Source organism: Anastrepha obliqua, chromosome 1 (genome assembly GCF_027943255.1).
Source record: "Anastrepha obliqua isolate idAnaObli1 chromosome 1, idAnaObli1_1.0, whole genome shotgun sequence".
Taxonomy (NCBI): Eukaryota; Metazoa; Arthropoda; class Insecta; order Diptera; family Tephritidae; genus Anastrepha; species Anastrepha obliqua.
In genome coordinates this window covers 134,052,812-134,080,387 of record NC_072892.1, presented here as the reverse complement: position 1 = coordinate 134,080,387, position 27,576 = coordinate 134,052,812, and the positions used below count along the sequence as shown (strand labels likewise).

At 38.6% G+C, this 27,576-nt stretch overlaps 1 protein-coding gene across 2 annotated transcripts in view; it reads left to right on the top strand.

The window, feature by feature from the left end:
• The window catches only part of LOC129251677 (serine/threonine-protein kinase 32A), a 30,988-nt gene extending 5,234 nt beyond the window's left edge, over nucleotides 1-25,754 (top strand). Inside the window, exons 1-8 of one of the 2 annotated variants that reach the window (XM_054890852.1) lie at nucleotides 10,944-11,082; nucleotides 13,554-13,719; nucleotides 17,033-17,103; nucleotides 17,363-17,451; nucleotides 17,551-17,588; nucleotides 24,248-24,373; nucleotides 24,435-24,616; nucleotides 24,686-25,754. In XM_054890852.1, coding sequence (XP_054746827.1) covers nucleotides 13,596-13,719; nucleotides 17,033-17,103; nucleotides 17,363-17,451; nucleotides 17,551-17,588; nucleotides 24,248-24,373; nucleotides 24,435-24,616; nucleotides 24,686-25,534 — 1,479 coding nt within the window. In that variant the 5' untranslated portion in view covers nucleotides 10,944-11,082; nucleotides 13,554-13,595 and the 3' untranslated portion in view covers nucleotides 25,535-25,754. Of the gene's footprint in view, nucleotides 1-10,943; nucleotides 11,083-13,553; nucleotides 13,720-17,032; nucleotides 17,104-17,362; nucleotides 17,452-17,550; nucleotides 17,589-24,247; nucleotides 24,374-24,434; nucleotides 24,617-24,685 lie in introns of those variants that run through there. The other variant, XM_054890851.1, reaches the window with a different exon arrangement.
• The last annotated feature ends 1,822 nt before the right edge of the window (nucleotides 25,755-27,576 follow it).

The window sequence follows — 27,576 nt, the reverse complement described above, 5'->3', positions numbered from 1 at the left end:
AATGTGTGAAAATAATACAAAATTCAGAATCAATTTACCTTTGCTCGTTATGGCCACCTTTTTCCTTGACTATGGACTTGAGACGGTCCAGAAACGAATCGCAAGCTGCCCGAATGTGACTTGCAGGTATTTTGGCCCACTCGCGGACAATGGCATTTTTCTGCGCCTCGAGACAGGTGAATCTTTTAGTTCGGACTTTGCCCTCCACATAGTCCAAAGAGAAAATTCCATCGGATTCGCGTCTGGTTAGTTTGAGAGCCATTATGTGGACGTTATGAAGTTCGGTACGTTGTTTTTTAGCCATTCTTGGTTCACTCGAGCTTTGTGAGACGGTGCCGAGTCCTGTTGAAACGTCCATGGTCTGCCACCGAAATGTTTCTGTGCCCACGCCTGCCTTCAAAGCAACCTCCAGAATACTTTCCCGATAATATTTTGCATTTAAATTGACACCAGGCTTGATGAAAACGATTGGAGCGCCCCACCTGCGGCCCAAACCATTACCCACGGCGGGTGGCCAATCGATGACTCAAATTCTCGTATGAGCGGTCGATCAAATAAACCCTATCGTTTTGGAAGTTTACGAATTGCTCAATTTGAAAAATTTTCTAGTCAGAAAAACAATGACCGGAAATTGACCGCTTTCGGCCAAGCCAAGCAACTCGTTTGTTCTCTCAAGTCTGACTTGTTGCTGCTTTGGTGTGAGATCGTGCGCTTGTAAGACTTGACTTTGAGATCATTTTTCAGTATGCGGCTGATACTACATGAAAGCCAAATTATTCACAAAAATACCTCTGAAAGCTTTTCTATAACTTTTGCGTTCCTTTTCTATAACAGTAAACCTTTCTTTCTACCCCATTTTTGACTCTTATATCAGCAAAAGCCTTAAATATTGTATTCAACTGCCTAAATCGAATCTAAATTCGAATCTTGTTGATATTTTATGATAGCCCCCAAAAATGCCTTATTATGCAATTATCGAATCGAATGCGCAATGGATCCATTGCTGAAAATTTGTATGGCTGGTGACAGCGCCATCTTGCTGAAATGAGAGGACGCCCATATTCAGTTGTACAAAGTGCTTTTAAAAAAAATATTTAGCACGCATCTATAGCACTTTCTGTTGATCATAAAATTATTGCCCTTTTTGTTTGCGAAGAAAAATTAACCAATAATTCCATCGCTCCGAAGGCCACACCAAATTCTCTCCAGATTCTCTTCCATAACGGGATGATTTTTAGAACCTCAAATTTGACAAGCTCCCTTATTAATATAGCCAATGGGTGCAAAATTTGCTTAATCCGAAAACTGAAAAATTACTTTCAAGCTGCTAGAAAACCCAAAAAGATACGAGATTATTATTATTAGGCTTCTCAAAAGGCACACAAAAATTTAAGGATTCTCATAAATTTGAGACTCTCTGATTTGGCCAACTGTGGATCAGCGATTACCCCACAGGGGCCAGAGCCAATAATCGGAATCAGTTCTACAGGAATCATGAACTGGATCAGTGATTATGTATGCAATTTACATAAAGAGCGAATGCTGCAGAACTGTAAAATGTTTTGTGACAATCCCGAACAGAAAACTATAGAACTTTCTTCTAAGACTGGGTAGAAAAGCACTTCGGTTAATGGCCGGTATTATTACAGGGCCCAATCCATGGGGTAGGCATATGACCACCATTAGAATTATTGGGAACCCGATTTGCCTGTCTCGCTTAGAAGAGTCGGACATTTTCTCGGTCCGGTGTCCTGCCTTTGCTAGACCAAGGCTACGAACTTTGAGTTCCTATGTCATGAGAATGAGCAAAATTAGTTCTCTCGAACTAGAGAATATTTTCAGATTTGCCAAAGACTCTGGAAAATTTTCACAGGACTAACTCCTTCTGTCTCTATTCTATTCTATATCTTTCTCCCTGTCATTATCTCTCGTTGCTTCCTTGATTATCTACCATTTTACTTTCCAGAACTATGAATACAATGGGATTTTTAGCCTGAGTATTTTAGGAGTCTCGGTGCTTCTTGGCTCGCCTTCTTCAAATTACAATTTTACCTTCTCAGATTTTTTGCTCCATATCGATAATGGATTTAGAGTCACACCTCCTAGGTGTACGAGTTTTCGTCTTGCGAGCGCTGCAATGCGCAGAAGATGTTCTCTGAAGTTTCATCACCCAGTTCGCGAAAGCGGCAGACATTTGTTCCTACTAATTATAGTTTCTTGAGATGATAACGAAGACTACAATGTGCCATGTAATATCCCGTGAGAGTTCGTAAACCTTCTCTATCCAGATTTAATAACTTATTCGATGCTCTTCTGACATATTTACCGTCATACTGTGTAACCTGCTCTGTCCTGGACTCTCCATCAAGTGTTGCCTTAGTTCCCTGTGCTCCAAGTCTTTGATAAGTTTCTTTAAGTGTGCCCACAGAAAGATTCGTGTCTATGAATTTTGAAAATTTGAAAAGAGGAATACGTTCAGCATGGCTTTATAGCGCCCGCCATTCACCACAACGACAGCTCCTTCATTATTTCCAAAGAATCCGAAGACCGATGATGCCGCTAGTACTCTGTGAACTTCGCAAACAGATTTTTTTTTTCAAGTACAGAAAATTGCCTCAATTTGGAAACGTTGTTCTGGCATTAAACGAATCATGATGACTTGCCTTACTGAACAGGAATGTCAACACAGTTTGCCATTCTCAGCTGTCAAACTGCTGTGATAATTATCGGTAGTTGTCATGCAGCTAAATAAAACACCCGTAACATACATACAGAGAAAAATTGTGTTTAGATACTAAGTGCACCTGTAAATTAAATTGAATTCATATGGCAATGGGAAGACTTTGTGGAGAGTGTAAAACGAAAATAAAATTAGTAAATTAGTATTAATTATAACATTTGCTGTTATCCGGAATTAGCGAATTTGACAGAATCAGCTAATAGGCTGACGTAACTGGAGTCACGAAGCGGTTTTTTACGAAAAAAATTAAGATTCTCTAAGTGATATACGAAGAAAATCAACGCAATGTCACTTCATTGCCGCCTTACTGGCTGATTGGACAAGTGAATGCATGTGAAATGATCCTGCAGTGCCAGTGACGTGGCAGCTGAAGTTCCCCTCACAATTTTCTTTTGCACCATAGTTATTGGCCAAACCTTGCAAGAGCGTCAAAATGCAGAGTCTATTTCTTATAAACTCACTAGGGACCACGACATTGGTTAAGACGCTGGCGCTCAACGCAATGTTAAATGTGGTACCCGTAGTCATCGCAGGCAGAATTGCCGTTACACGTACCGCCATCAGACTGAGGGGCTCGGGCTATACGCTCAATCTCACCTATGAGCACTCAAGCAGCCTTAGAAACTTCGAGTTCATCCAGAACCTTCTCCACTCATATTCCATCAAGGGAAGAGTGGACGGAGGGCTACACTTGGGGACAGGGTCTGGTGAACTTGTTCACGGTTGGATCGAAGTTGGAAGGAAAAGTTGGCGGAGGAGTTTTTTGTGGGGAGCTCCCCATCAGACTCAAATTCAGGTTACCGGACCACTGCAGTGTGTTCCAGGCAGAGGTAGTCGCAATCAAGGAGACAGCTGATTGGCTGCTCACATGCGTACTTATAGTCAGGAAAGTAAATATCGAGTCAGTGACGGTGCATTCGAAACTGGTCAGGGAAAGCCTGACCCCACTTTCGACTGCGTTCGAATTCTTTGACATAAGCCTCATCTGGGTTCCTGGTCACAGCGACATTGGGGGAAACTGTGAGACGGATGAGCTGGTCAGACAAGGGACATGTGAGGTGATCTCCCCGCGAAAGGAGAGAATTGAGATCCACTGACTACCTGCGGTCTGCTCCTGGAAAGATGGGCATCGCGCCAACTCAGCGAGCGTTGGGCAAGTACACAAACTAGAAAGGTCGCGAAATCCTTCTGGCCACGGGTGGACCGGGGGCGCTCGGGCGAGCTTCTGAGGTTGACAAAATATCAGCTCTCGAATATCGTGGGTCACAATGCGCGAGGAATGCATGCTTTGAAACTTGGAATTACCTCAAGTCCTTTTTGCGATTGATGTGTGGATGATAGGTGGAATCATCTCAGCACCTTCTCCTTAGCTGCGCTGCTCTGGCGGGGCTAAGATCCAGGCATCTTGGCTCTTACTTCCTTGCTACGCCTGCTGATATAGCTGGCATTGAGCATTTCATCAGCAGCATAAAGCGGTTGACGCAAACGCCGCACAGTCATCGTTCGTAATCCACACACTCTAAACCCATCCTCCTAACCAACCCAGCACCACCTCTCCCCGCCCTCTCCCTGCATCCCATCGTTCTTCCTCTTTCACCTCACCTCCTTCATAATGGTACCACAAAGGACGAAACAGTTTTTCCTCGTCCAAGTGTGCTCATTCCTTGGGCAACCATACCAACCTAACAGCGAACTCATTGCCTTACCAAATAAATTCACTTTTATTTGCTTGCTTGATAAGCAAATCTCGAACTCAAGTTATTAAACCACATTTGTTGATGAAATTTCGTACGGCATCGATAGCAGATTGACTGTCGGTATAAATGCAAAATTTACTTTTATTTTGGAAGTTATTAAAGCGGTTCGATATACGTAAAAGCAAAGATTTCACTAGTAAATGTGATTATGCAGCAAACCTTAGATGTAATCGCGAAAGAGGTTAAGAAGTTTGTTGTTGAGCCATCTGTAAATATGAATTTACTCATGGAAAATTTGTCGATAGATAAGAGCACAAGTGTTTTGCTTTCGATAATCTTGAAAGCAATTAGCAAATGACGAGTTCGAGAGAAGCCACGGCGGGTACTTACTACGAGTTTGGTGAGTTGTTTTTGTTGAAATAGTTGAGTATTTCTATAATATAATCCTAATTAGCGACCAGCACCCTTTTACTACCACTATCCTCGTGTGATGATGCCTTGTTTTTTTTTTTTTCTTTTTTTTTTTTGCTTCTAAGTCAGATCCATTTTGTGAGATCCAAGTATATTAGCAAATTCTTTTTCTCGATGTCTGAGATCTCATTAATTTGCTGTGAGAAAGGCCTACCGAAAAAGCGAAGTCGTGCCCTAGCTAGCTCTGGACATTCACATAAGTAGTGGAAAACACTTTCCTTCACCCCTTCCGCTTGACAGCTTCTGCAGATGGGATTGAAGGGTAGGTTGAGTCTAGTTACATGATCTAACCTACTTTCCAATGTCTTGTAAGGGTTACAATGATGCGTGAATGTTTAACCGAGAATATCCCAACAGATCATTCATCGTTTGTTTTTTTTTTCTTGTAATACATGTAATTAATTGCTTCCATCTTCTTTCGGCTAAAGCATGATAATGGGAAGCAATATATACTTTGATTGTGTTGAGTGGGGTGGAGACTGCCACCGCCTCTGCTATGTCTGGTATCGAACCTTTTCTTGCTACCTCATCCGCTATCTCAATACCCCGTATGTTCCTATGACCGGGAACCCATATCAGAGTAATTTCAAGCCGCTAAGCAATTCTAGTTCCTCTCTACACTGTAAGACTAGTTTGGATGAAATGCAGTTGGAGTCTAAGGCCTTGATAGCTGCTTGAGTGTCTGAAAAAATAGCTACTCTTGCACCAACTTGTAGAGTTTCAGTGATATGCATGCTTCTCTGATAGCCAATAGTTCTGCCTAGAACACGCTGGCATAGTCAGGAAGTTAAATTGACTGAGATAGGTTGAGCGGCTCCGAATGAAAGCCAGCTCCCACACCAGAGTTCATCTTAGAACAGTCAGTGTAGATGTCGATATCGTATCTTCCTATCACCTTCCCTTTGCCCCATTCGGCTCTCGGTGGAAAATGTACCGTAAAGTCTTTTTTGAAGTTGAGCAGCGAGGGTCCCTGTAGGAGATTCTTGCTATTTGACGACTAGGTTTAAAATGGATATTCATTTTTTTGGCCAAGACAACCACATGACATGACGCCGACAGCCTCTTTGGAAAATATTTTCCATTTGCTGCATTGAGTGTGTCTTCATAAAGGTAATCATTATTGCAGGATAAGGCTTTGATATAAAACCAGCAGTCATATATTCCCCCCGCTCAGTTAGAGTAGGGTGTCGTTCAGCAAAGAGGTTTTTTGAGCATGAGATGAAGCACGTAGAAGATTTAAGTTGCTTTTGGCACAGCTTCCATAAATTGATAAAGCGTAGTCAATTACAGATAAAAATGGCCATTTAACAGAGTAACAAAGTGTAGAAGTATGTAAAAGTATAAATACCATATTTGTCCACGTATTAGCTTTAATGAAATGCAAAAATTAAGATCAACATTTCAAATCCGAGTTCATGTGAATGTAATATTTCCAATTAAAAATACTAAAGACTAAACATTTCTGTTTGCATTTCTATAACCGCACTCTTCCTTATTTACTTAGACAATTTTACTAATTTGAAAGGCAGTACTAACATTAAAATTATTTGTTTCATTATTCACACAAGCACAAATTAATTTATTCTACTGAAAATTTAATGCAATTTTACGGTATTTAATTAATTGGCTAGATAACTATTTGCAAAACCAGAACACATTTTCATACATACAAACATGTAGTTACACTAGTAAGCTCTGGTGCATAGCAAATATTTATTTTTCATTTTTAATAAACAAAGGCAAACAATAACAGCAAATATGATTAAGCATTTTTCTTCTGAAGAGTTGAGTTTCATATTTTACTATAATTTTTTCATAAAATATTAAATATGTGAAACTAAAAATTGAGCTCATGGCAAGGCATTAATCAATTGAAGCTAGCTAGAAGTCATCTGCGAAGAATTGATGGCCTCATCACTCCTGGTTAGTGCTTATAATACGAATGTGGCACACGGGGTGTGGAAATTTAGTCGTATTACAAGTAATATATGTACAAGATGGCGCAAAATTAATGCAATAACCTTGGCGTGAATTGTCTTCAAGACTTTTACAATTACGTTCAAATTCAGCAACTTTACACTGTATACTGTACTAATTGATATCGAGAAGTTCTTATGCATCCCCTCTCTTTCAAATCTTCCAAAAATAAAAATTGAATCACTGCACGTTACTTGATTTTTTCCATTATAGAAATTACTGCGACGCGAAACTAAATGACTTGAATAAATCTTCACTTACGTCCATATGAAGAGTGGACCAGCATAACAAGCAAAATTTAGGCTAATGGCAACGCGCTCTTTTATCGAACCGCAAGTTAGGAGCCGCCAGCACTGCTTCCTAAACATTCAGTGGCGAGTATAACTGAGTGCCAGATGATTTTCTTTTTTTTTTCATGTTTCTGGAGCTAATTTTTTTTAATATTGTTAAATCTGTAGACCAACGCAATATAAATAAAACTTTCAAACTTTATACCGAATTTAGAAAAATGTAACCATTTTCCTCTAAATTTTGAATCTTTTATTCTAAATTTTTTAAATTATTAAATTTCGAGTATGCGGTAATAAGTACAAACTTTAAGGGGCGAAAGAATTGAGTTTTTTTGGTGACGACTCTTTCGGTTTTTTTCAAGTATTATGACACATAATAAGTGAAATTTATTTTTGGAAATGGTCTGGTGAGATTTGTTCCATCAGAAATTAATTTTTACACATGGATGAAAGTAAAAAAAGCCGCCGATATTTCTAATCCAAGCCATTTTTAGTCACATAAAACTTGCACTTAATTTACTAAATTTTTGTTACGTTTTTTCCTGCAGATAAGAATTTTCGTGAGCGTCTTGAAGTCGGCTAGAACCGCTGGATCTTATTTATTTGTCTATTTATCTTTGAATGGATACATTCTTACAGACTATGTTAAACAAATGTACTATAATTTAGTAATTACTAAGAAAACAAAAAAAAAGAGGTTGTCTGTAAAGTCGGTTTACTGACGATAGTTTAACGTGATAACGTCATAAGAAAATACTGATTGAATGGTTGCATTTTTCAAAAGAAAATTTTAATTTTATTTGTTTGATAGATATTTTGTATGGATATAGAGAATGAGTTAACATTAACATAACATAATATACTTTAACATAACATAACATAACATAACATAACATAACATAACATAACATAACATAACATAACATAACATAACATAACATAACATAACATAACATAACATAACATAACATAACATAACATAACATAACATAACATAACATAACATAACATAACATAACATAACATAACATAACATAACATAACATAACATAACATAACATAACATAACATAACATAACATAACATAACATAACATAACATAACATAACATAACATAACATAACATAACATAACATAACATAACATAACATAACATAACATAACATAACATACCATAACATAACATAACATAACATACCATACCATAACATAACATAACATAACATAACATAACATAACATAACATAACATAACATAACATAACATAACATAACATAACATAACATAACATAACATATCATAACATAACATAACATACTGTTCAAGCAAGGTAACGACGCATGAGCAAGATAACGACGCATTTTTTGGTGCGTGCAACCGGTTACATAGAATTATAAGACGTTATCACGTCAAAAAATAATAATAACATTAAAACAACAGGTATTATTAACAAACTTGGTTTTATTTTAAATTCTTCAAGTAAATCGAATTAATAATAATCAATAAGAATATACGTACACATATACGCTCACTTAGTAGGAGAGAGCAAGATGTCGAACGTTGCCGTTCGTTTGCTTTGTTTGCTTTGTCGTTCGTTCCGCGCTTTCGCTTGCAGTTCATTCAAGGTAACGGCAATGAGCAAGGTAACGACACATTTTTTCGTGCGTGCAGCCTGTTAAATCGAATTATAAGACGTTATCACGTCAAAAAAACAATTTAAGCTGGTTGACTAAGATGCCATACGGCCACGTAAATTCGCACTAGAAGAAAAAACAAATTTAAATCCGCACGGGCGCTAGAAATCGAAGCATTCACCCCGAATTGCTTCTCGATAAGCCAATTTTAAAGGTTTCGTACTGTCGAAGGTTCTTATTAGGAATATTAAATTGAATTTTACTCTTGCCTTGATCCATGACAAAAACGTGGAGTGAATACCCATTGACGCAAGCTTTAGCAAGCGTATTCGGTGGGATACTTTGTCAAACGCTTTAGAGAAGTCTCTGTAAATTGTATCAACTTGAAATCTGTTTTGGAAAGCAGAAATTAAGTTGTCATTGAAAATAGACCCATTGGTGAGAGTGGATCGCCTTGCAACGAAACCATGCTGGTTGCTGGAAATTACACCTTTGGCACCAAAATATAAACTTTCATTCACAGTTATCTTAAAAAGTTTTCAGACAGACGAGATCATCGAAAACGGCCTGTAATAGTGAATATCCTTGTTATTTCCACTTTTAAATATACGAGTAACGAATATCAATTTCCAGTCATCAACAAAGTCACCAGATAGCTGAGAAGTCATCTGCACCAAGATAGCTGAGAAGTCATCCGAGTCAGTTTTAGATGTGGGCTTGAGCTTCCGAGATCAGTAATAGATAAGCACAATGACCCGGAGTTAAGCTAAGAATACCTGTTGGATGGCAAACTAGAATCCAAGTCCAAGTCGAGTTCAAAATTAGAGCAAAGAAAGCAGCAAATAAATTGGCATATTTACAATTATAAAACGCAGAAGCTTGGGTGAGGCATCCCTTGGAGTGTTTGATAGAAAGATTCTGCTTCTGATACTTTTGGATCTTTGCACATTGGCGACGGCGAGTATCGTATGCGATGAAACAATGAGCTGTATACGAGTAATCTATACGGCGCAATAGACATATTATATATACATATAATTGACGCGTACTCCCCTTTTAGATGTATGGCCGAGCTCCTCCTCCTATGTGTGGTGTGCGTCTTGATGTTGTTCCTCAAATGGAGGGACAGTTTCAAACCGATTCCGAACGGCAGATATTTTTTATGAGGAGCTTTTTCTTGGTAGAAATACACTCGGAGGTTTGCCATTGCACGCCGAGGGGCGACCGCTATTAGAAAAAACGTTTTCTTAATTTTGGTGTTTTACCGAGATTCGAATCTTTCCCGAATGGACTTCAGGACTTTGCTGTACTTGGTGTGTCCAACAGACGCCAGTAATATTGTTTTCAAAATTCAAGATATAATTTCTGTATAAGCACTTCAAACAGTCAAATTCCTTTAAATGGCACTGAAATTTAGAATAATGCACTGGGTCCTTTTATAGAGTGACAAAATTTTTTTTTCAGAATCTTAAGATGCATTAGCCGTTCGCCAAGGTGTCTTAACTACTTTCTTATAGTAAATAGAAATGTGCTTGAGGCACAACTTAAGAGCCTTAGTTTTAGTAAAGTAATGAGTAATAATGTCATGGCAGGCAGTCTGGGGTGACAATACTTAATAGAATTTCGTTAAAAATTGAAAAATCACAGCCATTGTACTTGAATTTGATTTTAGGCTCGTCGGAAAGAGGTTTCTGCTCTTAAGAAGAGAAAGAGGATCCTGATGTTTATCAGTTACACAGATGGGTGCAATACCTTCCAACAAAGTGTATTTGACTTTCTTGGAAATAAACTCTAAACCTATAATTCTGTTGAGGCTATTATAAAAAGCATTAATTTGGAGTAAATCAATGCCTAAAAATACTATCAATAACGTTAATTTCCTTCTTGATTATGTACAATTTTTTTATGAAACAGGCATTCAAACATAAAAAGGTTTATAACCCCGATATTCCCCCAGCGACTCTTTTTTTATTCCCCAAAATGAAGTCGCACTAAAATTTTATAAAATCTGTTTCACTGGCACTCTGGCAATTTGAATTTATTTCTATTTCATATTTTTACTTTTCTAAGTTATACTTTGAAAGTTATATACAAAATTTATTCATTTGGAAAAATGAAATTATTTGCGAAATTGTTCAAGCGAAACCGTTTAGCTATTCATGGCTAAACCAGCGAAAATTGAAAAACTCACCATCATAACTAAAAGTGCAATAGTAGCGCGAGCCACGTCATTTACATAAATGTGAACGTAACAAATAGAGTTAGACTGCGAAGTAAAAAACAGAAATAAAAATAGAAATAGATGAAAAATGTGAAAATGTGAAAATGTGGAAATGCAAAACAAGAACAAATTGATTGACGGTCGCTCGTTCCATTTCATACTTTTCAGTGTTTTTTTTTTTTTAGTTTAAAGATTATGTACAATAACATATCCCATTTATTTCTTTGCTGTGGCTGACAGATTTTCACATTCCAATCATTTTTTTTTTTTTCAATCTTCTTTATGTACAAATTTTTCTTTTATAAATTGACTGCAAAAACTCTAGTACAGTGGGGGAAGAAACATTTTCTATTGCAGAAATCAAATACTGCAAAAGCCGGCTGATGCTTCAAGTGGGTCAGGACCGCTGTCAATAACGTGGCCCCCATGGAGACCACTCGCTTCGCGGTCTACAATGAGGAGAGCGTATCCCTCAGACCTCAGATCCTCCGACCTGTCTACAGGGGATGTCCTGTCCTGCCTGAGTGCCCAGAACCCGAGCGTCAACGCGAGGCTTTGGCAAGACCTCTCACCCACCAAGGGTAGCAACCGGGAAGAAAAGGGCTTCTCTTGTAGTGCGAATGGATGAGGCCAGTGTTGATGTCATGGGCTCTCAGTACAGAAACCGTCTGAGTCTCTTCTTTGTGACTGTCACCTTCCATGTCTATCCCAAATGAGTGGTCTTCACATGAACACAGATATGGGCGATTCTACTGAACCGATTTTGATGAAATCAAATTTAAATCACGTAGAATTGATGTTGTTTTCGTGGGATCTACGGTAATTTGGAAAAAAAAATTGTAGTATTTTTTCGGACCTTTAATGTGAAAAAAAGGGCCAATAAAAGGTTTTTCACCATTGAACGTCCGCTATTTTGCCAAACTTTCTGATCGCAGTCCACACGATAACGACATTCATACCGAACAAGAACATGTTTGTCTTTTTGTTTTCAGACACCTGTGAGTCCCGGAATCCGTGTCGCTAGCGACATACCCTTTTTTGGAAGACCATATTTTGAAGCCTAACAACTTTTTGAACGAACCTCATTTGGCCAAAAAAAAAATTTAGTTTTTTAACAATAGATCTGAAAATAAAATATTGAAAACAAAAATAAAAAATCTTTTTTCGTTTCTGTTTCACATGTTTTTAAAGAAACACCCAAAAACACCATTCCAAATGAAGCGAGAGGGCCTTAAGGGGGAGGTAGGGTTTAGCGCTAAAAAAAAAACACTTTTTTTTTGAATTTTTTACAGAAATATAGCTTAAGATACTTTAATAAAATCAGTTGCATGTTATTGTACATCTTTTCAATAAGTTTTAAAAAAAAAATTAATAATAAAATATTGACAAATAAGCCCATGACAGAGTTTTTTTGGAGATATGTTTTTCGAGAGGTGCTCTGCGGTGCCAATCGGCATTCGTCGTAGAATCATCTGAAACTAAAAAAGTCGGATTTTTCATTTAAAGTATGACGTAATGCTCCCCCCTACATTAATAAAATTTTTTTTTTTTCATTTTTGTAGTTTTGGTGGCAAAAAAACGTAAAACGAGCATTTTTGGCGAAAAATTTCGCCATATTTGTAAGTGAAAAACAACCTTAAAAACAAAAAAATTAAAAAAAAACAGTGTAGGGGGGAGGTATTTTTGATTTAGAAAACGTGTGCCAAATTTGAAAAGAATCGGTTGAATAGTTTCGGAGTTGTGATTGGCACCGACTTTTAAGAAGTCGTTTCGGGAAAAACGCGTTTGAAAAAATGACTCTGAGAAATTATCGATGCTCCGCATTCGAGGTAGAGTGCCTACAAAGGCTATAACTTTGAGAGTTCTGCTCCGATCCACTTAAAATTTTGACACAACATTCTTGAAATGATTTACTATAAGATGAGTGAAGAAAAAAAATTTCGATTTTGAAACCCTACCCCCCCCTTAAGTCAAATTAATTTTTGTAACAGCCAAATTGATTTTCACACAAATCGGTCCTCCTTAATACGAGGGATTGGGAGTTTCTGTGGTTAATCCCGAGCTGTGACGATATGACGATGATGATGATCACTATAAGGCTGGTATGCGGAATTCGTCAAAATTAAAACGGCCACCTCTGAAGTGACACCAACTCTTTTTATTACAACATGAGTAAAATTTTTTTTTTTTTTGTGAAATTGCTGGACTGGGAAGTTATGTTAATCGACACACATTTCAGTTTTTAGGCATTAATCTGTAAAGAGATTAGTGGCTCCCGTTTATACATATAGACGCGTTATGCCGTTAATATGTAATTGTCTTACGCCTAAATCTACTACACTAATAAATTTATTGAAATCATTTATTGATAGCATCATTATTTCTTAGGCTAAGGAAATATTTCTGATATTCTGTTAATTTCACTAACCAATTCATTCGCTCATCCATTTTCCTTTTATCTCGTTTTTGTGTTGATTTGCTGCATCTGCTGCTAATGCTCCGGTGACTAAATCATATGAACAGGTATGCATTGTACAAAAACGTGACAGTGGCATACTTTATGCCATGAAATATGTCAGCCGTTCGGCGTGCGAGTCACGAGGGGCGCTGGGTGGCGTTATCAAAGAAGTGGAACTGCTTGCATCACTGGAACATCCATTTCTGGTGAATTTGTGGTTTTCATTTCAAGGTGAGTATGTGAATGTAAGCAGTAAGATATGCTGTAAATATGTAAGTATGTAGCCAGTTGCAAGCACTGCATACTAAAATGGCATACATACATATGTACGTGGGTAATTTATTTATGTCCTTTCCATTTTCAGCACGTGGGTAGAAGCCTTAACCTCTACTAGTCCGTCCTAATACATACAAATATATATTTGTATATATGTATATAAATGAGTATATTGCTTGCATTACATTAGGATAGGGGGTATATACAGGGTGAGCCAAATAAGATCTACTAATGACTAAAGACTACTGCCTAGCAGTATGCGTAGTTGCTCCATCTTGTTGAAACCACAAATTACAATAGGATACTGCTCCGCCATTGGCCGCAAAAAGTTTTCAATCAATGTTCTGTAAGAAGCTCCTGAAATCGATTCTGGCGTTTCATCCTCATTTTCGAAGAAATATGGACCGATAACTCTAGTGGCCATAACACCGCACCAAACAGTACTTTTAGATGGGTGCTACTGATGTTGGTGTGTTGCCCTTGGATTTTCAGAGCCCCACAATCTACAGTTTTGTTTGTTGACATAACCATTTAAATGGAAATGCGCTTCATCCGACATCAAAACATTATTTAAAAAATCAATTTGTATGGCTAATTATGTAAGAATAGAAACACTCGATAATTTAAACGCGTTGTATTGTACTGTAGGGTTCCATAATAAACCAACAATTCAATTATAACCCACAAAAAGGGGAAAATAAATATGTCAAAAATTTGGCCCACCCTGTATAAGTATATATATCTTCTTCTTCTCGATTGGCGCGACGACCGCTTAAGCGATTTTGGCCGACAATTTCCACGCTTGCCGTTTCTTTCTCGTGCTAACTGGCGCCAATTGAACACAGCAAGTAAAGCCAAATCCTTCTCCACCTGATCTCTCCAAGGCAGAGAAGGTCTTCCACTTCCTCTGCTACCACCAGCTGGTACCGCATCGAATACTTTCAGAGCCGGAGCGTTTGTCTTCATTCGGACGAAAGGAAGGAAAGAGACAGAGGTTATACGCTGCGAGTTTTCCACCAACTCAACAACAACAAGCTTAACATCAATTTAGTTGGACGGCAGTTCACTCAATGAGGTCCCCATGCTTCAATATTAAGGCTCCGTTATAACAAATATATATATATATATATATATATAATTGGCGCGTACACCCTTTTTGGGTGTTTGGCCAAGCTCCTCCTCCTATTTGTGGTGTGCGTCTTGATGTTGTTCCACAAATGGATGGACCTACAGTTTCAAGCCGACTCCGAACGGCTAATATTTTTTATGAGGAGCTTTTTCATGGCAGAAATACAGTCGGAGGTTTGCCATTTCCTGCCGAGGGGCGGGCGACCGCTATTAGAAAAATGTTTTGCTTTAATTTTGGTGTTTCACCGAAATTCGAACGTTCTCTCTGTGAATTCATGGTACTCACGCACCAACCCATTCGGCTACGGCGGCCGCCCGTTATAACAACACAGAAAGCCTGAATCAGATATTACAAAAAACGTGTTAAACATTGCCCCGGCACCGAAGAAGCCAGTTCGACCACAATACACATGGACGAAGCAATTAGAAAGTAATATGAAACGTAAGAACTTAAGCACCGAGACGGGCCGGGATCGAAGAATTTGAAAATTATGTACTTGGAGAGCTGACCACAAGTCAAATAAGATAAAAGCAAGGAAGAAGAAGGAGGACTATATGACCTAGCCAACGGAGTCACTGAATCCTTATTCCATGCAGTATGTGTTTGTCGCCATAAAGCTCAAACAACTCATTGTTTCAAGATGCAAAAATTTGAAGGGACACCTCATTGAAAGTTGCCATCGTCCAAGCCTCTGCACCATACAATGATGAGAGACTTGTAAAGTGTCAGTTTCGTTCGACATGAGAGGGTTTTACTACTAAGTCCACAGTATCATTTGTTGAAAAGTGATATCCTCCATTGGTTAAAAGTTCAAAATAAATGGCTTACATCATTGGCATATGCTCTGAATGCGTCAATAATATCTTGTACGTCAATAACATCTTGATGCCTCTCTTCATCACCCCGGACCAAAAACAAAAAACGGCGACATCACATTAGTCCTTGAAAACAGTTACCAAATTGAAGTAATTGCGCTACGAATTGATTCACCATCGCCCGAATTGTGCAGATATGGCTCTCAGCGACTATTTTTATGGTCAAACATGAAAAAATTCCGGCCTTGAGTTCACAAAACAGAAAAACGAAAGGCAGATTTCTTCAGGGGAAAAAATTCACGTCGAGTACTATCGCAGAAATATAGGAATAGTTTAAAGGCTTCAGCAAACCTTTGTTTGTTTTTGGTTTTTTTGCAAGATATCAACGCGCTGAAGCAGCGCTAGATTAAGTGTTCTGAATGGAAACTATACAAAGAATACCAAGAATGATTTTAGAGGAAAAAAAAATTGGGAATAGCGGACCGAAACTGACGGCATATGTTGACGACTTGGCTGTTATCATCTCAGGTAGTTGAACTAGTCAAATGTGCTCAACAATGCAGATCCAGATTGAACACGTCAGAAATAAACCTATCATTATCCTTTCTGAAAATGGAAATAACTGAGGAACTAGCTTTGAAAACGCTGTTGATATGGGAACACTCAACCTCATACAAAACTGCCAAAATTATGCCAAGAACTTGAAATGCCAAATCTGTAAACTTTATTTTATCGCTGTATAGGAAAGACTGCAAAATATTGGTTGGAATACTGACGGGACACTGTCTCACCTCATGTGGGGGCAGCCAAAATGGGCCTAGTCCAGAGCGATGCGTGGTTGCAATGAAGCGAATACTAGGGATACTTTGGAACACCTACCATACTTTGTCACTGCCCTGCTCATTGTAGAACTCGACAAATGTGCCTAGGATCAACATATTTTTCATGCTTGGAGGCTATTGCTTACCAATGGCTGAACGGCTTGTTAAAACTCCCGAACAGGTGCATTAAGAAGTGCATAGAATGTCTAATAATTCGACTCCAAACACCTAGCACTGGCAACACAATGGACCCCAGAAGTCTAAGAGATATATTTTTACAGATAAGCCAACATTACCTAACCTATGAGTTTTCATTATATAATATTTCTAGTATTTATAGTATGTATATATGTTGTCATACATTTATTTCCTTTATTATATATTTGTTATAAAATTATGCAGAAATTCAGTCACATATTCCAAAATGAACGAGTAGATTTTTATATAAAAAATATTTTAATTTTTTCTTTAATATCTCCCGCCTGCAACATCGATCAATACAGATGAGGAGGATTTATTTATGGTTTGCGATTTGCTGACTGGCGGTGATTTAAGGTATCACCTACAAAATCGGGTTAGTGCAAACAGACTCTTACTTAAGCATGCGCATACATACATACGTACCGCCCAAGCTGTTCTCAAGTATTGGATTGTTTTTGTGTAATAAACGCACATAGGTACACACGTACGTGCACTCTGCCTTGAATGCAATAAAGTCCAGAATTGGAATTGGCAGTCATAAATTTTACACTGCATGCATGAACATAAAAAATTTCCTCTTTCATCACTTTTATTCGATGAGTTTTACAATATTTTTATTTGTTTCTTTCCAGTTGGAATTCAGCGAGAAAAGTGTTGCCTTATTAGTGTGTGAGTTAGGAAGTGCTTTAGAGTATTTGCAGAAGCAAAGAGTGGTGCATAGGTGGGTAGATTTTATAAATGTATGAGATATTTGATGATCTTGGCAATCAAAATAAAAACGCAAATATTCAATTTATTCTCTTTCATATATTCGTTACAGGGATATAAAGCCAGACAACATTCTTTTGGATGGTGCTGGTGAGTAGAAGTAATTGGAAAAGTATCCAATAAACTTTATTCAGTATACGGTTGTATTGTGGTAAAAATAAATAATAAATTTCAATTAAAAAACAATGATAACATTTAATATTTATTTAAAATTATTAGCGAAGTAGAGTGTCCAAGGAACAAAAACACGACCGTCTCGTTTAAGCAAATTTTATTGTGTGAAAAATGTATAGTAATATTTTCCAATAACAATACTGGGTGCGCCATCTTTTATGTCGGTATGAAAACATTGAATAACTTTGAAAAAAAAAGTGATTTGTATAAGTGAGGTATTTTTATTTGATTTCGTCATTTACAATTTATTAAAACTATTTTTTGAATACAATATCAATCAAGTTGCCTTCTTTATTAGCAATCACAAACTGCGATCTTTTTTCTGCGTTTCTTATCGCTTTGTCAAGAATTTCGGGTTTTATAGCGTCGATTTCGGCACGAATGTTTCCTTAACCCTCCGATGTTCATATGGGTCTGACCAGACCCATTCGATCTTTAAATGTATGTAGATCTTTTATTTTTAATATCTGAGGCTTCTTAGTCCATGACTTCCTAAAATGTAGTGTGCTAAACATAATGTAGTAGCAAAATTAAGATTTTTGCTATATTTGTTGTAAAAATAATAATTTTAAACTAATTTCGTTAATTAAGCTCACATGGGTCTGTGCAGACCCCTCATGTAACCTGGTTAACCGTTAGGTGTAAGTCCGATCAATTTGAAACAAGTGGCGACGTAGAAGATGATGAATATTTTCCAGATGAAGATGACTTCGGTGAAGCATCAGATATAGAACAGGAAATCGAGTTAGAGGCTGTTCTGTATGAAAACTATGATGATATTGAGGATTTGTATAGAGAAGCTATCGCCCTTCAGGCTTCAACCACAATGGAATCATGCAGCACATCTATTACCCAGGGCCTTATATACAGGTCGAAGGAAGGTAAGATGTGGAATTCAAATCCTCCACCACCTGGAAGGCCTCGTTGTCACAATGTTACAACTTTTACTCGTAAAGGGCCACTACGAGGAGCGTCACCGAGTCATAAAGCTCTTTTCAAGCTATTGCTGTCTCCTGAAATCGTAAGTATCATGGTGCGGAAACCAACAGAAAAGCCGTTGAAGCGTTTCGTCTATGGAATGAAAAGCATCCCAGTAATAAACAGCGTTCTTGGATAATGACTAACGAAGACGAAATGTATGCTTTTTTTGGGATGCTACTTATTGCTGGTGTACTCCACTCGAATTCTCAGCCAGCGAAATAATTGTGGGCCAGATACAATGTGCCAATTTATAAGGCCACTATGTCATTGAATCGGTTCAAGAGCTTAACTACTTTCATCCGTTTCGATAACAGTGGTACGCGTGCTGAGAGGTTGAAGCAAAGCAAATCTGCTGCCCTGGACGATGTATGGCTCATGCTGATGGCCAATTTAGAGAAAGCATACACTCCGGATTGTCATGTAACCGTCGATGAACAGTTATTTCCATATCGTGGGCGCACTCGATTCATCCAATATATTCCGAGTAAGCCGGCAAAATATGGCATGAAAGTGTGGTGGATTTGTGACTCTGTTTCAAACTACCCTTTGAAAGGTATAATTTATACCGGAAAACCACCAGGTGGCCAGCGAGAAACGAATCAAGGTGAACGGGTCGTCATGAAATTGATGGAAAATTATATGAACAGCGGTAGGACTGTTTATGCTGACAATTTTTTTTCAACATACAACTTGGCAGAAATGTTGATGGATCGTAGAGTGGCTTTCGTCGGTACCGTAAGAAAAAATAAGACCTTCATTCCGCTTGAATTGCTTAACCCGAAGCGTGATGTTAAAAGCATTTTATTTTGTTACCACAATAATAATATCGCTCTGTGCTCGTATATGGCAAAGCCGAAAAAGCCAGTAATTATGTTATACACTGCCCATTACCGTCAAAGCACCGATCCATTGAAAGGATTCAAGCCAGATCAAATTTTGGACTACAATAAATTTAAAGCTGGGGTAGATACAATGGATCAAATGTTGGCTGGCTATTCGTGCAAACGCTCGACAAACCGTTGGCCACTGGCAATGTTTTATAATGTGCTTGATATTGCCGGTTTGGCCTTATTCATCATTTATGTCGAGCTGAATCCGGCAAAGCAGAGTGATAAGAGGCGCTCATTTATCATTGAATTGGCACGGCAGCTAGTTATCCCACATATGACGAAACGGGCGACTAACCCATTAGTATGGAGGTTTGCTCATATAAGACAAGCAATGAATCTTTTCAATATCAAGGTGAGTATGAATTATATACGCACCTACATATATCTCCGCGTATAAAGATATGTGTATGCATGTATTCATATTTACTAATTTAATATAAACTATTTCGCTACTTTTAGGTACCGGAATCTTGTCCATCGACATCAGATGCAGCACAGCAACAATCATATGCTCAAGTTGCTTCAACACGGTCATCGTGCTACCATTGTGCTGCTTCTTCTTCGAAAAAGCGACGTAAAACTCGTTATAACTGCAGCAAATGTAATCGTCCCATATGTCTTAATGAACATTCCATGCAACTATATAGTTGTAAACCCATTTGCTCTTCGTAATTAATACTAATCCGTTCAAATACATAAATAAATATATTTTTAAAACCGTATTTCTTACATTATTTGTATGGGTCTGGGCAGACCCTTATGATGCACTTACCGCATCATAAGGCCCCGAATATCGGAGGGTTAAGCTGGTCAATAGTGTGCGGCTTGTTGGCGTAAACCTAACTTTTTTGATTAATCCACAAAAAGAAGTCCGAGGGGGTTAATTCAGGTGATCTCGGGGGCCAGTCGATGTCGCCTCTTTTTGACACTAGATGCCCCGGGAATTTTCGTTGCGGAAATGCATTTGTTGCATTTGCAGTGTGGCATGCCGCACCGTCTTGTTGAAACCAGTAACCGTCTAAACCTCTCTCACGCATTTGCGGGCAGATATAATGAGCCAACATCCATCGATATCGGTTTCCAGCGACCGTTTCGTTTTCTCGGTAAAAATATGGCCCAATAATAGTTTTGGCGCAAATGTTGGCCCAAACAGTTACTTTCTGGTCATGCAATGGCGTTTCATGGATCTCGTGTGGATTCTCAGTTCCCCAAATGCGGCAATTTTGTTTGTTCATGCTGCCAGAGAGGTTACAATGTGCCTAGTCAATCATTAAAATTTGCTTCCAAAAATTGGGTTCAGTGCCAACCATTCAAGCGACTGTTTGGCCGTATTCCAAGCGACGTGAATGGTTTGTCGGCAATATTTTTTATGTCAATTGCACTTTATACGAAAACAAATTTAAATCATTCTTTAAAATGCGCCGCATTGTGGTTTCACTGGGCAACGCTCTCCCTCACTGCTTTAACAAATCCATTGGAACATCTTGGTCGTTGATGAACGGCATGTTGACTATCTCTTATGGTCCCCTGCTCAAAAAAATTCGACACCAAACGACGAATAGTAATGTCAGACGGTGCCTGTTTGCCGCCATACTTACGCGTTGAGTTAGAACAATATAACGACTATTTTCGATGTAGAGCGTCACTATTTCAGCGCGTTGTTTCGGTGTAAAGCGATCCATGGTTGAAATTGTACGGCATTGACGTATCGAAAACATGTGTGTTGAAGTCAATCATTTGCTAAATGACAAAGTTATTCAGCGATTACATACCGACATAAAATATGGCGCACCCTGTGTTTGTAAAGTAGCTAAGTAGTTTTGTAGTTGAGTTGTATTACGATCGCCTTCTCAGTTCAAATACATTATAATCATAAACAAAAATAATAGTATTGCAATTTACAAAATGAGGTTAAGTAATTTACAACAATTCATATGCTTAATTTTAGGTAAACATTTTGTCAACAAATCGGCCACATTATCGGGCGAAGTCACATACTTAAGATCCATATCTTTCGATTCATATTTCTCTCTTAAATAAAGATATTTAATATCAATATGTTTGCTTCTTTTCTTATTGACTGGATTACGTGCGAGGAATTCTGCTCCCTGATTATCGCAGTTAATGACTGTTGCTTTGATGCAGTACTCTCTTATACCAAGCTCTTGTAACAGTTGACGATAGAAGATTATCTCTTTAGCTCCCTCGCACATCGCCACATATTCAGCTTCGGTTGAACTCAAGTACACGCCGTTTTATTCCTTTTTTTCGATTTCCTTAGCGTAGAATGTCTGACCACAGGTGCATACGTTCTATGTTAGTCGTTGTTGCGTTTTTGAAAACAACCTAGGGCAATCAGTGGAGCTTTAGTACATTTCTCATTGCTACCGTCACGCTTCAACTTCGTTGAAAAAATCCACTTGTTTCCGATTAATTTTTTTCCAATAGGCTTATCAAGGTATTGTTCTTCATTAATGCATTGTAGTCAGCTTTCATCGCATCCCGCCATTAATTTTTATTAGGACTCTCAAAGGCTGCTTTCACTGAGATCGGGTCAGAGATAATATTATATAATATTTCAACATTAGTATTGTCGTCAAAAGTAAATATCTTTCTAGGTCTACCAACATTTCCGATTCTATCTAATTTAGGTCTGCCTCTCTTGCGCTTTCTAACAAGGTTTGTCACTTCTGCTTTTTCTGCGGTACTCATTTCACTTTCGTTCTCAATATGTTCCTCTTTCTCACCAGTATCCACATCAACTGCGCTTACATAAGGAATTGGGGCATCGCTTACGTCTGTTTCCTCACGCCTATTTATGCATAAATTTTGACTGATTTTGTTGTTTTTGTAGTGCCATGGCTTCGCATTCAAACGTTTTTAAGTGGGAAGCCTATGGTTTTCTGCCAAACCACCATTTCTATGGTGTTTTGCCGTCCAAAACCTCCGAGTGTGGCTCTGTCAAAAAAAAGTTCCTCATAAAAAACATTTGCTGTTTGTAGTCGGCTTAAAACTGTTCCTCCATTTACAGAACAACACCAAACCCACACCACAAATAGGAGGAAGAGCTCAACCAAACACCTAACCGAAGTGTACGCACTAGTTATTTTTTTTTTTTTAACCGCGTTCATACAGGAAAATATTCATTGCTTCAACTCCTTACTTGTGATGCTCCTGCGCTGTGTTCACCCTTTGTGCTCTTTTTCTTCTCAATTTTGTTGTTGGCCAAGGATGTTAGAATACCAGGTTGCGCCTTCCGAATTCGCCGTGTCGTTGGAGCCCATGAATAAACAAACAAAAGGAAGAAGAATTCCTTGTCTGTTAAAGAAAAGAGTAGGCGAAAGCAATGGAAACAATCAAGTTTAGGGTAGGTTAGGTTGAAGCGGTTGTCCTGTGAAACCCACTCAGGCTCATAGCCCACTGTGATGCCGCGTGCGGAGCTTGCCCTATCTCTGCTAAAACCATTGTGTGCTTTTCAAAAATTTCAGAATACCTCCTATTTCTGCAGAACTGAGATCTTTCAATTCGTTTCAAGAGCATTCCACTATATTGCAATACCATAGTAGAGAATAGGCCTTACCACTGCTGTGTACAGCCCATCCTGGGTTCCAGTCCCCACATCTTTCCAATTAGCCTTGCGCAGAAGTACAACTCTATCATAAATTTGCGTACTCTATGTGCGACTGTGAGCCTTCAATTTAGCTTCCTATCTAGTCAAGTCCCTCTTCTGTTACTTTAAGTCAAAATAACCAAACATAATAAATTATTCGCACACTTTCTTGCCACGGTGTCTTCTGCCTCCCCTCTGATGATTGGGAAGGCTACGAAACATAAAAGTTGGAAAGCAAGGGTGAAGTTACACCACGTTGTGGCACTCATTGCTTTATCCTCCTCTGTTTTGTGCTATGGCCTTCAACGACGCAAACGATTGTCCACCATACAAGTAGTTAGTGGACCACCTCAGTCTCGACGGGTGGGTTTACTATTGAATAAGATTTAGTAGCGCGGAATGACTGACTGTGTCGAACGCCTTTAACAGGTCCAATACTGCTAAGGAAATCCTCTCGCAGGGGCGGTTTTGGTTAAGCCCACGATTAATCTGTATGTTTATGGCGGTGAGAGCTGTGGTGGTACAGTGCACTTTGCGAAAACCATGTTGACGAGTAGCTGGCGTTCCCACGTCAATCGGTTCTACGTTAGCGGAATTACCCGGACTTATATCCGGCCAAGGACTATCACTTCAGCAGCATTCCCAGTATATGTATGGGAATTGTTAATGCTACTACAACAACAACAATGGTAGCTAGGGTCTGGTGTTTCGTGAAGATTGGGAGCAGTAGGGCCTCTAGTGTCTTCACTATTCTGGAAAGGAGAGTTATCCACTGTTGGCGGGTTTCCCAAGTTTCTATAGTAGAACCACTCTCCCTGCTTTCAACTTGTCAGCAATTATGAGAGTGGCCAAGGACAGATTCCGTGCACTTGTGAGGTATCCTACTCCCAATGAACCCAAGTTTTTCGACGTCAACATCATGTTATGACCATCGGAGTCAAATACTTTGAAAACTTTTTCTTTGCTGATGACTACCTGACGAATTTATTACTCATACGACCTGTTGATTCTATTCTTTGAATTTCGTTTGATATTCTTTACCAAAGCCATTTTCTTTTACAATAACAATAAATATTAAATTTTTTTCATCACAGGTCACGCACACTTGACTGATTTTAACATAGCGACGAGACTGCAGAAGGACTCACTTGCATGCAGCATGTCCGGCACCAAACCGTATATGGCGCCGGAGGTGTTCATGTGCGCTTTAGAAGAAATCGGTAAGTTACCGCCGAAGCTCTGTATATTAACTGATTTTAAACTAAAATTGTGCACTTATAGCTGGTTACAGTTTCCCTGTCGACTGGTGGTCGCTGGGTGTGGTTGCGTACGAAATGCGAGCAAATGCGCGACCTTTCATCGTCCATTCGAATACGGGGCTGGCGGAAGTGAAGCATATATTAAACACGCCCGTACACTATCCACGCTATTGGAGCTCTGATTTTATCGATTTATTGACTAAAGTAAGTGTTCCCATTAGGTATACTTCAGTTTTACTAATCAACTACTTTGGTTTCTTCATGTTTTCGCAGTTACTTTGTGTGCATCCGGGCGCACGCATCAGTTCTCAGCAAGAACTTCAACAAACACCGCTTCTACGTCATGTTGACTTCAAGACTATTTTGGAGAAAAAGTCAAAGCCACCATTTAAACCACCTGAAGATCACCTAAATTGTGATCCCTGCTTAGAACTGGAGGAGATGATTGTCGAAACGCGACCGTTGCATAAGAAAAAAAAACGTCTAGCGAAGCAACGTTCAGCACAACGTGACAGCGATCCAGAAATGGCACTTATAAAAGAGTTCATTGTATATAATCGCTATAAAGCACTAAAGCGGAAGGCTATGGAGAAGAAAGAGAACGATTGGCAACGTGAACTTGAACACGCAATGGCGAATTCTATCGTGACTAGCTTAGCGCCGATACAGGAGAAGCCAACACCGATCCATCTTAGCAGTCTTGACGGCGATGATGACACTTCCGAAGCAGAAATCACCACCATTGGAAATGTTGTAGCCAATCTTAGCACAACTATTACCACATCAGCTCCAACACCAACAACCATAAAGAAAACGATTTGCATTACACCAGTGACAACGCCAGTTATACAAGCGCCTACAACCACAAGGACTGTCGTGGCATTACCACCGATTTGCGTGAAATGTCAACAACAAAATTCTAGCAGTGGAGTGCCAACCATACAACAACAAAAAGGACAACAATCAGCAAGCACAAAAGATAATGAAAACATAGAATTTATCGATCGCACACCTACGCCACCGACAACGCAAGTCAATGCGCAAGCGACGTCAGCGGCGGAAGAGAAAGCAGACACTTCAGCGCAAACGAATGTACTGACGTGCGGATACCCAACTCATTAATTTAACTATGAGTGGGATTAAGGGACTAATTGGGGAAAATAAATTGATAAATACTCGTAACCGCGCTCGTAATATAGACACATAAGTATATATTTAGCTATGATTGGTATATGAAATGATCGGTAGATTTAAGGAGAACTAAGCATTTAATTTATTGGTCTTACGTACGTATGGATGTCAGAAAGCTCAAATACCAATACGAATTGGACTAATTTGCAGATCAGATTTATATTTAATAGAAATAAATTTTAAACGGAAACTTCTTTAAACAAAAATTGTGTTTACAATTTTGTATTTCAAACCGTTTTGATTGAGTTCTAAAACACAACTAAGCGATGGTCCTTTAAATAAGAATAAAACATATTTGTAACGATTTTTTATGGGTGTTTTGAGAAAATATGAGGAAAAGAATAGTCGAACTATTCACCGTGCAGTCGAACAGTCAAAGTATATTCAGGACCACCGGATTCCAATTGAAGGCAAGAGAAATAAACATTATTCCAATCGCAGAAAACTAGGTGTTGCTTTAATTTTAAAATAATTTAAAGAATAAAAAATTCTTCAGAAATTCAGAAAAAATTCTTGCGCACATATAATACGTACTCAATCAGATAAAGCGTGTAGCGTAGGTAGACTTTTAGGAAGGAAGGCATAGAAATAGTAATATTTATGTCTTTAATATTATATCTTTAAATCCAATTTTCTTCGATTACTTTAGGCCGTATACTCACATAGGCAATAAATTAGCGGATGTTGGCTTCCGAGTTCAACGAATTACTACTTAATAAAGAACACTACGACAAGACAAATAAGGAGCAACAGATAGTAAATACAGCTGAAATCTATGTTGAAGAGCCTTTATTTCTCGAAGTAGTATTGCCTATAAGAAAACTTAAAAACCGTAAAAACTGTGGCGAAAATGAAATAGCGGCTCTGCCGGTGAAATATGGTGGACAAGAACTACCTGCATAAGCGAATGGGTTGATAGGTGACTACCATTCGGAGTACGTTTGTTCGAAATACGCCTAATAGAATAAAGGGTGTTTTTTTTAGAGGTTAGGTTTTCAAGATGAAATAAAACGTATATAATTTAATGTTTTTGCTTTATTAATATATAAAGATAAGGGCTTGCCATTATGTTTTAAAAATGATTTTGGGCAAGTGGCCGCCGCGGCTGGCTCGAATAAATTCCAGCCGAGAGGCCCAATTTTCGACCACTTTTTGCAGCAATTGGGGCCGAATGTCAGCAATAACGCGCAGAATATTCTCTTCCAAGACGTCAATCGTCTCGGGCTTATCTGCGTAGACAAGCGACTTCACATAGCCCCACAAGAAATAGTCCAGCGGTGTTATATCGCACGATCTTGGAGGCCACGCCACAGGTCCACGGCGCGAGATAATGCGCTCACCAAAAGTTTCCTTCAATAAATCGATTGTTGCGTTGGCTGTATGGCATGTAGCGCCGTCTTGTTGGAACCAAAGGTCGTCCACATCAACATCGTCCAATTCAGGCACGAAAAAGTCATTAATCATGGCTCTATAGCGCTCTCCATTGACTGTAACATTATGGCCGGCTTCATTTTTAAAGAAATATGGACCAATGATTCCCTCTGCCCATAGAGCAGCACACCAAACAGTGACTTTTTGAGGATGTAACGGCGTCTCAGCAATGGCTTGTGGATTATGTTCACTCCAAATGCGACAATTTTGCTTATTGACATACCCATTCAACCAAAAGTGGGCTTCATCGCTGAACAAAATTTTCTTGTGATGCGTCACGCGAACCGAACCATTATTTTCGTAATAAATTTGCACGATTTGCAAACGTTGTTCAGGTGTAAGTCTATTCATTATGAAATGGCAAACCAAACTGAGCATAAATCAAGTGACAGCTGTCAAAAAGACCATCTACGAAAAAAGTAGTGCCAACTTGAAAACCTAACCTCTAAAAAACACCCTTTATATATATATATATAAGGTGAAGTCCAAAATAAACAAGTCTGAGCTAAAATAGAAAAGACAGGAGCTTTGTTCTGATAACT